This window comes from Calonectris borealis, chromosome Z (genome assembly GCF_964195595.1).
Source record: "Calonectris borealis chromosome Z, bCalBor7.hap1.2, whole genome shotgun sequence".
Classification (NCBI taxonomy): domain Eukaryota; kingdom Metazoa; phylum Chordata; class Aves; order Procellariiformes; family Procellariidae; genus Calonectris; species Calonectris borealis.
In genome coordinates this window covers 59,118,678-59,134,273 of record NC_134352.1, presented here as the reverse complement: position 1 = coordinate 59,134,273, position 15,596 = coordinate 59,118,678, and the positions used below count along the sequence as shown (strand labels likewise).

General features: G+C 43.7%; 1 protein-coding gene across 1 annotated transcript in view; it reads right to left on the bottom strand.

Moving 5' to 3' along the window:
* The window catches only part of ARHGEF28 (Rho guanine nucleotide exchange factor 28), a 125,806-nt gene extending 111,013 nt beyond the window's left edge, over positions 1-14,793 (bottom strand). The window contains exons 1-2 of the mRNA XM_075138496.1: positions 14,765-14,793; positions 6,764-6,807 (exon numbers count right to left, since the gene is read on the bottom strand). Of these exons, the coding sequence (XP_074994597.1) occupies positions 6,764-6,796 (33 nt within the window). The 5' untranslated portion in view covers positions 6,797-6,807; positions 14,765-14,793. The remainder of the gene's footprint in view (positions 1-6,763; positions 6,808-14,764) is intronic.
* Positions 14,794-15,596: the final 803 nt, after the last annotated feature.

Here is a 15,596-nt window from a genome sequence, read left to right as displayed (position 1 = left end):
TGAAGGTGCTAAGGAACCTGGCTGTAGTCCAGGTGTTTGCCCAAAAACTCCTGGAGGGAGGGTATATTCTTTGAAAAAGTTACAAAAGATCAAAAGAACTTCAAAATTGTTACTTCATGACAGAACAAAATAAAACAGCATGGATCCAAGGGATAATTAACTGAGGTTGTCATACAGACATGCCTTTGTCGGGATAGGCTACAGGCATATTACATGTGATAAAAACGCTGCCAGACTGTCTTGCCCACACCAGCATTTAATTTCCAATTTTGCACTCCTACTCTCTCTTCAGAGAGTCAACCTCTTGGGCCAGCAGTTAATGTGGAGGCAGCAGGGACCAGCTACACTGTCATCTCAACTTGCTCAGAGCAAGTCCACCTGGAAGGCCAGCCATGGCCACCGAGCTGCACTCGATCCTCCTCCTTCACTGCTACCGAGGCTGAGCTCCAGCAGCGCAACGGTAAAGGGAAATGCTGGTGTGGATGGGGCCCACGTTTGCACGTGCATATGAACTAGCATATGAATTCAGGACACGCTGCCTCGAGTGCTCAAAATCCTCATGGGAACAGCCCTTGGCCTCCATACCTCCCGCTTCACTGCGGCATAAGGGGACGAAGGGCGAGACATGGTTCTTCTGGCTCCCATTTATTCTCGGAGGGGAGATGGCTGTGAATGCAGACTCGATGCACCTCCTTCTCTCTGCTTCCATCTAAAGCAGCTGCACTTCTTTCTTTGGAACCGTAAATGAGATGGGATGCACCTGCATCCCATGGGATGCACCTCCCCTGATGGGACATGCCATGAGCAAGCTGCATTACAAGTCACTTACGGTCAAAGCAAAGCAAATTACCACACACAAATATGTTCTTCATACAAACATATTTAACTTCTAAACAGGTTACAGAGGAAGGATGCTGCCCTATCCTAGGTTAGGATCTGAGAAACCAGGACAGGACTGCGTTTCACCACACATTTCTTACATTTTAGGCATGTTGCTACACTTACATCACCTCAGACCGTCTTTGTAAATGAAGTTAAACAACATCTCCTGACTACAAAATAGCATTGTGAGGAATGGTGCACTACAAAGATCACCAGGCACTGACATTATTACAGTGATGGAAAACATTGGCTCCTAAAATAGAGAGCATTAAGCCAATATCATCGCCTGGCAATATCATCGCCTGGAGCAAATCACCAACCCAAACAAATAGCCAGACAAGCAAAGAACAGGCATGACCATGCAAGCTCCGTAAAGACTACTAACAGGAAACATGCTGGACAGAAAAAAGTCGGGGAAAAAGAAACCCTAGAAAACTTGGCGCACTTGGCACCCTGCAGACCCAGCCCAGGCAAAGACCATCGCCAAGCTTATCCAAGGTGGGAGAGTCTCCAGGCTCTCAGGTGCTCTGTGGCACCGGTGATACGTCCTACCCTCAGCCCTCCCCAAGCCAGTCAGAGGAAAACCTGCTGAACCCTCACCATGTGAAGGGATACTTCAATACACCGGGATTAAAGAGTGAATACATAAACACCCCTCCCTCCTTGGCACCTACTCTTCACCAAAGAAGCTGTAACAGCGTCAGAAGCAAAACCCAACCGCAAACAAGAACAAACCAGCAGTGACACTAAAGAGGGAGAGATTTGGTGTAGCAGAACACAAGGAAAGTTAATTAAGCTTTGACCTCGAGCACTTTTAGTCAGTTCCAGGGGTTGTAAGCAGGAGCATGTGATACCTGAGGAAAGTGCGTTTTAACAACAGCAAGCAACCTACACTACAGAACCAGTGGAAGTTTTATTTTCCAGGGGATCTTCAGTCTCGAAGCTGGGAGCCCGTGTTTCTGCCTCTTCCCAGACAATTAATGTCCAAATACTCCTTAGGAAAGACAGAATCGACACATAACCTCCAGGATCACCTCCTTGGAAGATGAGGCCCCTCTGATGTCTACAGGGAACTGCTGTGGATATCCTCCGTGGCTCAGCATCTTTTTATTTCTCTCTGCTGCTCCCATGGGAAACATTCATCAGGCTCTCAGCAGAGAATAATTTGCAAACTTCTGAGATCACTTATTTTCTGCTCTTGAGAGTTGACTACTCCCACGGTATGTTTGCCCCATGGTGGCAAGATATTTCTTTGCCAATGTCAAAGCTCAATGTTGGTGATCAATAACATTTCTTTAAAACAAACAAAAAATCAAACAAAAACCAGTCACCTGCCATTAAAAAAGAAGGAAGGATTTTCCATGAGAGAGATTTGTTTTTCCACACTAGAAACTGCTTTTAACAGGAGGAACAACTGCCATACATGCACCTCGAATACTGTGTTCAGTTTTGGGCCCCTCACTACAAGAAGGACATGGAGGTGCTGGAGCGTGTCCAGAGGAGGGCAACGAAGCTGGTGAAGGGCCTGGAGCACAAGTCTTATGAGGAGCGGCTGAGGGAACTGGGGTTGTTTAGCCTGGAGAAGAGGAGGCTGAGGGGAGACCTCATCGCGCTCTACAACTACCTGAAAGGAGGTTGTGGCGAGGTAGGGGTTGGTCTCTTCTGCCAAGTAACTAGCGATAGGACAAGAGGAAATGGCCTCAAGTTGCGCCAAGGAAGGTTTAGATTGAACATTAGGAAAAATTTCTTTACTGAAAGAGTGGTCAGGCCTTGGAACAGGCTGCCCAGGGAAGTGGTGGAGTCACCATCCCTGGAGGTATTTAAAAGACGTGTAGATGAGGCCCTTAGGGACATGGTGTAGTGGGCATGGTGGTGTTGGGTTGACGGTTGGACACGATGATCTTAGAGGTCTTTTCCAACCTGTATGATTCTATGATTCTATGATTCTATACATAAATTCTTTAGTATCTGAAAAGTGCTTCATCAAATATTTTGCTTTTTATCTTTCACGGATAGTCTTTTTTCCATCTACAATGAAACCAGTGGCTGCCTGAAGGCAGCATGGTCTTATTCCATATACTGTGTTAAGTACACTATGAAATTAAAAGACTCAGCTTGCTGCTCTCCTTGCAGAAAGAATTGGATAAATATAATTTTATCTGTATCAGTTAAAAAAGCATAATTTAGGAGGGCAAAAGCTATTTAAATTCATGTTCTCCTTACCTAAACAATGTATTATTAGCACTGAAAGAAGAGACAACGTGTATAATGTTTCAGTTTATCCTTGGCTAGTCAATCCTGAAAATTAGACTGGCTTATAAGGAGTAATTTTATGATGAGGTTAACAGTATTTTGCTGTCTAGAACCCGGAAACAGGCTCCTCAAAATAACTGAAAAGCATGTGCTTCAAATATTTAATTTTCTGTTTAATTATGATTTATTTTTTAAACCATGACATTTATGTGTGTTGTAATTAGATTTTAATCGTATTGCTGCCACAAAAATTACATATAAAAAGAATTGTATCAAAATAATGCATTTTTGAAATGGAGTAATTTCGTAAGAGTATTTTAAAATTTTATTTCACAAAAATTATATTACCCAGCAACGTCCTTGAGCTTTCTGAATGCATTCCCTCTTATGTAACAAAAAAGAAACAGCTGTCACTCGGCCGACCAGATTACACACGCTATTTTAGATTTGCAAAGAAATTCAGTACTGACAAAGTGTGAGAGTTTGAAGTAATAGCACTGTATGGATGCATCCTTCAGCTGTGTAACAGCTGCTCACATACAGCAAGTCAACAAAGTACCTTGCATAATCTTTAAAAATGTGTATTATAAACACAGAACTGCAGTTAGTCTCAGATAATTTGACACGAAGTACAAGCCTCTCAGACAGACATTCTTGGAATAAAGAAGAGTGTAAAATACACTTGATACAGATGCTAAGCATGTTTAAATACAGTGTGAAAAGCATCCTAATTTTGGACCCAGCATACTGTAGATATCTCTCTCTCAAAGAACAAAACCCTGTGCTTTCATAGAGGCTGGAAAGAAGGGATTACTTCCTACCTTTTGACCACTTCCACTTTTCCTGCGGAAAATAATATGTTATAACTGTATGCTGACATTTTTAAAGTTGCATGCGAACAGTATGCAATTGCCATGATATGGTATTCTGTAGTTCCACTGTGCCCTTTGAAAGGGACCGGAACACATCAGAGAGATACCTGAATTCACTGCAGTGCAAATATTTGTCATGTTCCCTCAGTCTTCCCAAGAGATGCTTTCTCTATCGCTGCTTATGGATGAAGATTCAACAAATTTTAGACAAGCTCAGCTAGCCAGAGAACTGGTTAATGAAAACTGTCTAAGGAACTGCACAATCAGAAGGGACTTTCATGTCTAATTTAAATGCTGATTTGATTGTGTTCTCCAGCAAAGTCATGCAAACAAAGCAGAAGCAGTTAAAAGGAGTTGCCAGAACTGATGAAGTAATTGGACCCAACCAAGAGAAACGAAACACCTTGACTCAAGGTCTTTTTCAAGATGGACAGGCCTCTTTGATCTTCCCAGACACACAGAGAAGTACTCAGATTAGGAACAATATTGTGACGGGCAAGACTGCGAAGCTGCAACACTTTCAGACACTAACTCACCAGAGCAACTACATCAACCTCAGATGATCAGTATAAGGTCTGCCAAGACCTCCCCATGTTTTAGATGGGGATTGAGAGACAACCTTGAATCTTTCTCAATCACCTTAGGGTGTTCACGTAGCCCCTTCCCATTCCCTGCAGAAGCCCTGAAAGCTTTACATACCCTTGTTCCCCTCCACACACACACACACACACTCATCCACACAAAATGTAGGAGGCTGTAAAAAAATGACTACAGTTCCCAGTTTCTGGGAAACTCACCCCAGGTGCTCCTGCTGCAAGTCTCTGGAAGTCCATGTTTCACCACTATCCTCAGGTTTGGGGACACTGGTGACCCAGAGGAAAAACACCATCTCCACCTGGTCCCCCCACAAGAAAACAAGTTGGTGACCGCCTAACGGCAATCCAAACCACTCTCATCGGCTTCCTAGCAAGTTAGGAGACCCCTCTGGGATTTGGCTGGGAGGCTGCGGACCACAACTAGCAAGTTACCAAAGCCCAGGACCACAACCAGCAAGTTACCAAAGCTCAGGTCCGTACAGCCTCTCACTTGTGCAAAGCTTAGGGCGGATGTTCCCAACTAAAATGACATTCTCACATCCATCAGTCTACAAGCGACTCATACATCCCAAGCCCTCTCTGCCACCACCTGATGAGTCCCTAGTCCATAAGAGATGTATCACTATTAGTCCCCAAATGCATAGCTTTGTACCATGCTCTTATTAGCTGGATTAAATAAAAGGTGGGAAAATTCAATCTTCCCATCTAATAACTGAATTCTCCCCAGTACTAACCATCTCCCAATATTATGATGTCCACAGATTTACACAGATTTCACAAGCCTACATCTGGCTCTCAGGGTTATAATCAAAACGTTAAACAGAACTTTAGTATGATCCTTAAGGAGTATCACTTGTAACATCTTTCTCTCTACCCTAATAACTGTTCTTGCAGTATTCATATATCCTTATCTCTTTATATTAATCTCCACCTTCTTTATCTTCCGTAAGAATTTCCTGCGAGACATGGTATCAAATGTTTCATTTTCAACAACTTGGATTAAGCCCATTGCACTGCCCTTCTCTAAAGTGATCAGTTATCTTATTGCGGGAAGACATCAGATCAGTCTTATGCAGCCACCTATGATAAAACCATGTTGAATTTCATCCATTTTATCCATGTCCTTGATTATTCTTTTTGTCAAAATGTGTTTTTAAAACTTTGCAGCAGACAACCAACAACACATGAGCAGGCCTCACAAATCCTTCCCCTCACTGCCTTTGAATATATTGCATCAAATTTTTGCGAGCCTGAGGTTCCCACTCCCAAGCTGACAAATACAATGAAAACTCGTGCTGGTGCATTAGCAATCCTATGTTCCTTCAATACTCCAGGGTACAGATTGTTCGTATTCCTCCATTTCCAACCCCATCTCATCATGATAAGCAGATAATTGTTTTGTTTCTGTCTTTGGTTCACCTTTTACCACCTTTTTGAAAACTATTCAGTGCCCTCCCACTACCCTCCTAGACACCAACATTCATGTATCCCTGCTACTACCATTCTCATTGCAAACCACGGCAGGAGCCAAAAAAGACAGCCATGGTTTATTAATAATAATGACTGGATTGCCCAAGTTTTAATCCTCATACTCACATCCCATTGAAGGCACCAAGTAAATCATGTTTATCTAATGCATGTTCTCCCTCTGTTACTACTCTGTTACTACCTTTTTGAACTCTGAGTTCAACTATTCTAAGCAATCACTTCAGGTTTTGCAGAAAAAATTCCATTTGATTAAAAATTTCAACTTACTCATTTTTTGACATAACATGCAATTTCCTGCTTTGAGGAAGTGGAAAGAATAGTAATTTGGAATTTTATAGGGAAAAAATAGCTGTAAACTGTGGGAAAGAGAGACTGAGCAGTGTCTCTTCACAGGCAGTAACTCTGCTTTTGAAAAATGCAATTAAGACTACTGAAGGAGAAGAAAATAATGATCATAAAGAGGAAATAATTTTAAAGTTACTTCAGAGAACTGAGCCACAGTACTGAAAACCATCATCCACACATATGCCTGCATCAGACAGCAACATTCAACAGCCTGTGGTCTCAGACAACCAGAGAATGGTTTTTGGTTTCATTTATCCTGCTTTTGAATGAGCCATTACCCAAAAGAAAGCAACTCTCCGGGCAGAAGCCTAGTGTTGTAGAACTTACATAAAGAGGTACTTCAGTGCAGCTCAACTCCATTGTCACAGCATCTAGAAACAGAATAAACCAGTGGAATTATTACACACCCATCAGGAGGCATCGATATCATTACACCCTATTCATGTCTGCAAACTAAGTTGACATCTTCCAGAACCAGGAAAAAAGGATATTACGCTTATCAGCTAAGCAGTTGCCCCAAATTTCCCCAGAATGAGGAAACGCTAGTTGAATGATACCCATGTAAGGCTGGAGGAGGGGTGGCTGGACTTAGTTAACATGCTGCATGCTTTTCACACAATAGACACAGTAAACAAAACAGGTCAGGCTGAGCCCGGCCGCCGAGACATTCGAAGTTGCAGCAAATGAAGTAGTGGGAATTGCAGCGTTTCTTATCTCTAGAGGCAAAAAACGGAATTTGACTTCAAGATGTAGTTGTAGCAACTTTTACTCCACACCAATATCCCAAGTGTCTGATGCTGTTCTTGCGGCAACTTCATAGAAGATACCTCCAAGGCAGGTCGCCTTAATTACCTTATCAGCAAGCTACTGATACAAGTCATCACTGGCATTACTATCATTAGTCATCATAGCAACCCTGACTTCTATTATTATATTACAAACTCACTACATTCTCAAAATTCATACTCTAAAAATAATACTCCTGTCAAATGAGAAAAGCATACCAGAAGCAACCCCGTATCTTTAAAACAGCAAGGTGAGCTCAACAGCTACGCACAAGTCTTCCTCTACTTGCTGAAACAGGCTACAAAAAAAGAGAGTGTGTCTTAAGAGGAGGCTGTCTCAGCTCAGACGTGGCCTTGTTTTTACAGCTGAACAGCTTCCAAGAACAACACAGTTGTGCAGCTTGCTGCTTGTTAATGCATAGGTACAGCCTGCTATGAGTCAGCTAGGATTTGAGAAGTTCCCTGCCTACAAACTGCAGAGATTAAATGCACAGCTTCAATCAAAAACAAAAATGATCCACCCACCACCCCAGCACACACTCCTTTTAAACAACGAGTTTGTTAATACTCATCTCGTGGCGGCCGCCAATTAGTCTACATTCACAAGTACCTACACTCTTGCAGTTTGACTTCAGTATAGTTTTAAAACAGAAGGCAAACCCCTTTACAAAATCACTGGCCACAAATGTTCAGGGGGGAAAAAAAAAATTTCATATTGTAAGAAAAGGGTATCAAGGCAAACACTAATCCAGCCAGCCTAGTCAGCAGCGAGACTCAGACAGAGGGGTTTCTTATTTTCTGCGGAGGGAGGAGGTATCCCGCAGCTGACTCCAAGGCATCTCGCTTTGACGGACAGAGACAAAGCTCTGCAGTTTCCAGCAATGGCATCCTGAACCCAACCTTAAGAGCAGCAGCATGGGAAGCGTAGTCCTGTTTGTACAGAAAACAGGGTTACAAGAGAAATTAAGAAACTGTAACATTAATTCCATGAGGAGTATTTGAAGGTGGAGATTTTCACAAGTGTCACCTTACAGATTGGATGAAGCACATTAACTTCTATCCCAGACCTGTCACCAACTCACAATTACTGCCATTACTGCTACACAGATTACATATATACAGTGCATCTTTTCATGGTTGGCTGAAATGAGAGACGTGCCAGCCAGCTGTTTTACACCATTGCTCTATTCTGCCGTATAAAATCCCTTCACCTGCAATAGTTCTCCCTCTTTAAAGGAACACATCCAAACTAAACTCCACCATCTCCTCTGCAAGAAAATGTAAGCACATTCAAATCATTATGCCATGCCAACAGGATACGACCTACTCCTGGTTACTTCTGTCATATGACTAGCTTGACCTCCAGAGCTTCAAGAGACATATCTCGACATCTTCCTCCTCTGCAAGGATGAGAAAGGCAGGTACCCAGTCTAGTCTACCTATTCTACTGCAAGTGTGCACAAGAAAGCATAATTTAACCCTTCCTTTGGCGGATTATCATTGCACCACCAGTACAATAAACTTATTTTGTATTGGCTAATACAAACACAACTCATTGGAGAGACGACGCCATCCCGACTTCAGTTCCCTTCACCCTTTGCTTGTGTCACACTGTGGATCCCCTGAGAGCTTGTGCATTCGGAAATAGTAAGTACCTAGCTCAATATGGATCCCGAGTGGATAAATAACCTGAAGATTTAGCTGATCTGAAGCAATCAATGTTTTCCATACAGCACTGACTAGAGTCGTGCTGAAATATGATCAGTGCTTTCGACACACGCTCCCCTGACAAACTAGCTTATAATGCTGTCTCCTGGATACAAAGGTGTACCTAATGGTACTCTTTTTGCTTCCGGCAGAAGAATCGATGAATGTCAACACATAGCACTAAGCGACCTCTTCTGCTTTTCTCACACTCTCAAGAGTGCTGGTTGTTTACAAAAAAGTTTTACACAAATGGCTCACATCTTTCCTCCATCTGGGGCTTACAGTAACTCAGCTTGGCCGCTGGAAGTGGCTGGGAGGGGCAGGAAGAAGAAGAGGATGCACGTAGGGAGGAAATACTCAGCTCTGGCTACAGAGCAGCTCTTGCGCAACCTCCATTTCACGGCAAGGGACTGAAGGAGACACTATCACATGCACCCTACTGCTCACCTCCTCTGTATGGCAAAGAGTGCTCAGCTCCCCACAAAGCAGGGTCCCCAGCGCCCCAGAGGTGCCATGTAGACAACCTCTCCCGAGTGCTGAGGAGCAGTCCTACTCCACACAGCAAGGGCAGGGTCGAGCTGCCCAACACCATGGATACACATCATTTCACAGAGCAACACCTGATCTCTTCCTCTGACATCTGTGCCGCTGACGCAGAAACCAGCAGGATGGGCATCTAACAAACAGGTCCAGTTTCAGGCATTGCCCACAAATATTGAGCTCACGCCAATGTCAGCAGTAGCAGGATTCATCTACACACAGAAAAAGCCCCCTTCAGCATCCAGTTTAGCAGTAAATTTAATGGAAGCATTTATTGTGATGTCCTGCAAACTGGAGAGACTTGCAGCATACCTTTCAGTCAAGTAGAGGTAAATATGCAAAAAAAAAAAAAACTTTTGAAAACAATATTATTTAACTAACTTTTTTTCAACCTACAATCTCCCCTTAAATTTAGTTTCAAATGCTATTGCTGGTCTCCTGACCAGCCTCAAGTTATTGAGATGAACATCAACAAGTTTTTTCAGTTTTATCAAACATGCAAGACATTTCAATAATCCCTCCAACACTTTTTCTCATCCAGTATTTTATTTATTGGTTGCCAATTATGGGACTTTCATATATCCAATTTCTTTCAACATTACAAATTTTGGTATTTTATAGGATGGTTTCCCCAATTATCAAGACATGTTAGAAGGACCACAATAAGGAAATAAACCGATGGAAAATAAAAACATCAGGTATTGACTTAACTGTATTTTAATGGAAAAGATGTCAGTTATCAAACTTTTTCACTGTACACACAGAAGAAATTAGATAAGGGAAAGCATTATCTAAATCTCAGCAGAAAGGCATTTCTACTGGTTGACAAGGTGACCCTTCAGCCAACACTGTGACTACTATTTGGCTGTCCTAGCACCTACTGTGTATCATCAGCGTTTTCCTAAACACAAAAGGGCACTTCCTGATCCTACAGCAACCTGGCTTACAACTCACAACTTGACTTTCTCCTGTTCCCTGTAAATAAAGCATATAACTGTGGGAGAAAAATACAGAGAAGATGAAGACAGGACTCTGGTTTTGATGCTGCTCTGTGATCCAGCAGCCACTGGTATGGACTTCACTTAACTTGGGGCTCTGCTGCTGCCGTAGCAAGCCTCCATGGCTCCTTAAGCAGCACCAGACCACAGTTTGTGAAAGCCCTGCAAATGGCTGCAAAGTATAAGCAGTGGTATAAAATATGTATTTCATACTTCTCTTCTGGGTATCAGTTCAAAGATAACAAAACACGAGGTCTTTGGACCCGGCTCCCTATGTTCTCCTTTCAGACCATAATCCCACACCTCTGTGCCACAGACTGCTACCGCTGTTTCATAAATTGTAAAGCAACTGACTGAACGTCAGAACTGTCAAGCCATGTAAATAAACCCCCAGTGATGCTTCGCAGGTGCCTTGGAATTCAATTCTTCCTTTTTTAATTATATTTCTTTTTGGTGATGGTCACATTGAAACTCATGCCTATGTAACACTGAGAATTACAGTCTTATTGCCACCATCAAGACAAGCACATTAGATCTTTATTTCTGATCAACTGGAGCAACAGGAAAGCGAGGGTGCGTCCCACCCAGAGACCATTGGAAGGTAGGCAGGAATCCCCAGAGCAGCATTTGTGATGCTTTAAAATCTAACATCTTTGTCTAAGCAAAAGGTCTCGTGCACTGCAACAGTCTAGCAGCACATGCATGTTAAGAGGTCTTCTATCGAGCTCTCTTCCACTGGATGACTGTGTTACACAACACCATTATCACTGTTTTATTATCTTTACCAGGTAGATGCTACATTAACCAACAGGACAGCCTCTAGGATGGACACGAATTATTGTACATACTGTGTTTACATTTCTCAGATCTTAATACTTTTCAAAAACAGTGAGATTCCAGTGTGGTGCTCACAGACCAGCCAGTTTCCATTAACAATCATCCCACTACTTCCTCTCAACAAGCACAGCAACTGAACCAAACTGTATTTTTGAATTTACAGATTCCGTCTGAGTTACATTATGTATGTATACCTAAAGGCTTGCTCAGAGAGTCCCAAGCACCAGGAACTGCACTGCGCAGTGATCAGGTTGAACGTGGTACAGAACGTTATCTTATGTCCAGATCCTTGCTCTGGACCTGATTAAAAGACCTTGGAAGAATTAAATGAAAGGAAAAAAGTAGCAAGTTGAAAATACACACATAAGAAATGCTATATTCCCAAAATCAGAGTTTTACACCTTTACAGCCAAGGTTTTTGACATGATTTTCATTTTTACACTTGGCTTTCCTAAACATCTAGAGCAAAGCATGGGGGATAGGGAGGGAACAAAGCAAAACCCTCAGCTAGCAGCTTCACAAGCACATTCGTAGATTGCCTTCTAACAGTATTCAAACTGAGAGGTAAAATAAACCCTTGCCTGTTAAATTTATAATGAAGCGGCTTGCACCAGTGTTGATTACTTCACCACACATTAGTTGCTCTTGAAGCAAGTGAACAGAAGAAATGCAGCTAAATGCCTTTTAAAATAGCTCTCTTTTCAACAATTTGAGACAAAAAGAAACTTAAATCTTCCTCCAAAAAACATCACCTCATTCATGGCTATCGTATTTCTTTAATTTGTTAAAGCCACAGCCATTTTGTGCTTCTTAGCAGGGAAAATATTTAAAGAGTCTCCAAAAAGGGTCACATTTTTTAACCTTTTAAAAATAGATTTGGATTTTAAAACACAAAAACAACTCCAGAAAAATGCTGCTTAGACAGAAGCCTGCTCCTGAGGTTGGCAAAATGTATTCTTTATGCATCCCTGTATTAACATTCTTAATGTAGCATTTTCATTTCAACTAAAAATAAAATGGGGCTCTAGATTTTAGAAACCTTAGAAATGTGAAACATGGGTTATACAAATCAAGTTTATATGTAAGGTCACTAAAACAAAATAAAATCTGTTTGATACCATTGCCAGACATCTGTCTCACCTCCCTCACTCTTTGTAATGCCCATTTTGACACAGATAGTATCTTTCTAATGATGGATTTTTTAATGGCTTTACAATTACTATTCCCTACTTTGGACACTGTAAAGCCATGAGACCAGAGCAAAAGCAAACCCTTTAAAGAGTTCAGTTGTACAGGTAGCACAGACAGTGGATCAGAAATGTTTGGTTCTACAAATGCATTCAAATGCACGCTCCAATGCTATCTGTGACGCTTCGTCATCACTCAGGTTTGGCCATCCACCAAACTGCTATAACAAAGAAAGTTAGGGGACATACTGCGTGTTTAATGATGCTTTTGTAATTTACATTTCACCTTCATGAACAGCTAGAACAGCACAACAAACTACAGCCATTAAGAGCAAGAATTTTCAATACTAAAAGTCATTAAAATATAATTCTGATATTCATAGAAGCAGCTTCCATTGAGAAGGGCAACTATTCCACCTCACAGCCCTCTTCTAATTATTAATGTAGTTTAGTGGTACCCACTTGTCTTAATGATACTAAGCCTGAAAGATACAACTCACACAGCTCAACTAGTCAGTAGGAAAATCTGTGAATTTTTGAAAATTCTGTAATTTTTGAAGAATGTCAGCAGACAACATTAAGGAAAATTCCAAAAACATTTCTGAGACAGGGGGTGAGAAGATGCTACGGATGTAGTAATATTCAAGATAATACAGAAGAGGAAAAAAGGAGCGCTCAGTCAAAAAGTATGAAAACTCCTGGTGCAAACAAAGACTTCTGTAGCTTCAATACATGGGCACAAATATGCATGGTGATACAAATTCTGCTTGCTGTTCTAGGTACCATCTTAGAACCTAAAAGACTTATTTGTAGAAGGCACAGAGAATTCCTGCCTTCAGTTCCCACCCTGAGATTACCGTATCCCCCCATCCATAAAATCGAGACATGCAGGTGCCGCTTCACCGATGTGTGGCCATGCAGAGAGCTGGGTTTTGGCTGGCAAAGCCAAAAATTGGAACTGCATCTTCTGAGTCACTATATTAGTCATAGGCTATCCTTCCTATATCCTGGTGCAAATTCTCGTTCAACGTGTTATTCAGATCACAAGAATGTCGGGCCATTTCACACACCATACCCTTCTGAAACGGCCCCACAAAGGAACTATTCCAGGGGGAGACAATGGGAACTTCTCCTGAATAACACCAGCAGTTTCAGATCGAGAAAACGAATACTCCTCCCCAATATTACATAACAACACGTTGGCAGAAATGTCTAATTTACAAGTCAACTGAGAAGGCCAGATGAGTTTCCTGGCAGATTATTATTAAGACACATATACATGATCACCTTCTTTGTTGCACTCGATATTCAACCACCACTTTGGAAAAAGAAAAGCACTTAAATACTCAAATCTTTTCACCAGATTTTGTCCTGTCGATTTTTCATACCGAAGTCACAGAATACATTTACCTACGTAGAAAAATTCCTCATACTCAAATGCCTCCTGAAATCCTATTTCCACGAAGTGTGGTAGAGAGCAAATTAGCTCTACAAAAGAAAAACACGTGTCATCTGTTAGGCTTTCTATCGCATTCGTGTGCCTTATAATTACTTATGAGAAGACCTCCATTTTTGTATACAACCAAATACAGAGGCAGGAGTAAGTCCATAAAACCGAAGGATTTTAGAGCCTTTTTTCTATATAAGAATCACTGTGCAGGTTGAAAACTTGTGCAACTCTACGCCGCACACACCAGTATCCCAACAAAACGCTACCACGGACTGCTTCGAAAGTTGTTTCTCAGAATTTTACCGTTAGAAAAGTTTTCATTTCCTTCATATTTTTCGGTTGTTAAAGAAGTTAAAGTAAATAAGTTAAAAACTTCCTTTGCTCCAGCTGAGAAAGGCAAGCACTTTCATGATTAAAACCAAATACCTTGTCCACTTAAGGACAAGAAATGAAAAAACCACGAGCGGCTCTTACGGCAATACAAGGAACAAACAAGAAAAAAAAACATGTATGTAAAAAAAATCCTCCCTCTCCCCACTTTTGGGACTTTGGAGGGTAGCTGACAGACCACGGGAAGCGTTTTCCCCGGAGACGAGCGGCGCCCGCACCGCGGCTCAGCGGCAGAATGCCAACGCCGCCGCCGCAGCAGCTCTCCCGGGCTTCACGTCGCGCCCCGCGGAAGGGAGAGGGCAACCCGCCGCCCCTGGCTCGGCGCAGCGGCCCCGGCCCCGGCGCCGACCCGCCCCGCGGGGCCGGGGGCTGCCGGGCACCAGGTGCCGCGGGCCGGGCTCCCCCCTCCGCCCCGAGGGCAGCGGCCGCCTTACCTACGCGGGGCGTCCCAGGCGAGGCTCTGCGCCCCCACCCGCGCTGCCGGGGGAGGAGGCGGCGCTGCCGAGCCGCCGCCGGGGCCGCGCCTGCGGGAGCCCAGCGGGGCGCGCCCGGCCCCGCGGATGCGCCGCCCCCGGGCCCCGGCAGCCTGCGGAGCGAGGGAACAAAGCCGCGCTGTGATGGCCCCGGGCAGGGGCAGGCTGGTGCCCGGCTCCCGGGGAGCAGCCCCCGAGGCAACCCGTCCCCGCCCGGGACGAGGCAGCCGCGGATGGCAGCCCGCCCCACCGGCAGCGATAGCCGCGCTTGCTCGACGGGGCGGGCGGGAAGGCAGCACCCCTGCGGGGGGCCCTGCGCGGCCCCGACGGCGCCCCGGCCCCGGGAGGGGAAGCATCGGCCCCCTGCGCCTTATCGGAGGGGAGCGCTGCCCTCTCCCGGCCGGAGCGCGGCTGCAGGCGGCAGGGAGCGAGCCCGCCGGCGGGGCAGGCGGGGCGCGGGGCAGCTGCACAACAAGGGGCTAGTTGATCACACTGCTGCCCGGTTACTCCAGGCATGTTTCATGCGGCATAGTACTTTGATCCCGACAGACCAGAACATGGCTTTTCAGCTGCTACAACTACACAATACATAACTTCAGCTATTCTTAAAATCATCTTCCAAAGTTGACTCCTTAAGCCGATTTTGACACTCTGTATCACTAGTGAGGACAGTAGAGCACTGAAGATGTGTTGAGTACCAGATTGGGGGGTAGGGACTTACCAAGCTCCCTCTTGCTGCACTGTAACTTAATTCATGGCCTGTTTGCTGTAGAGGGACAGCATACTTTCTTTG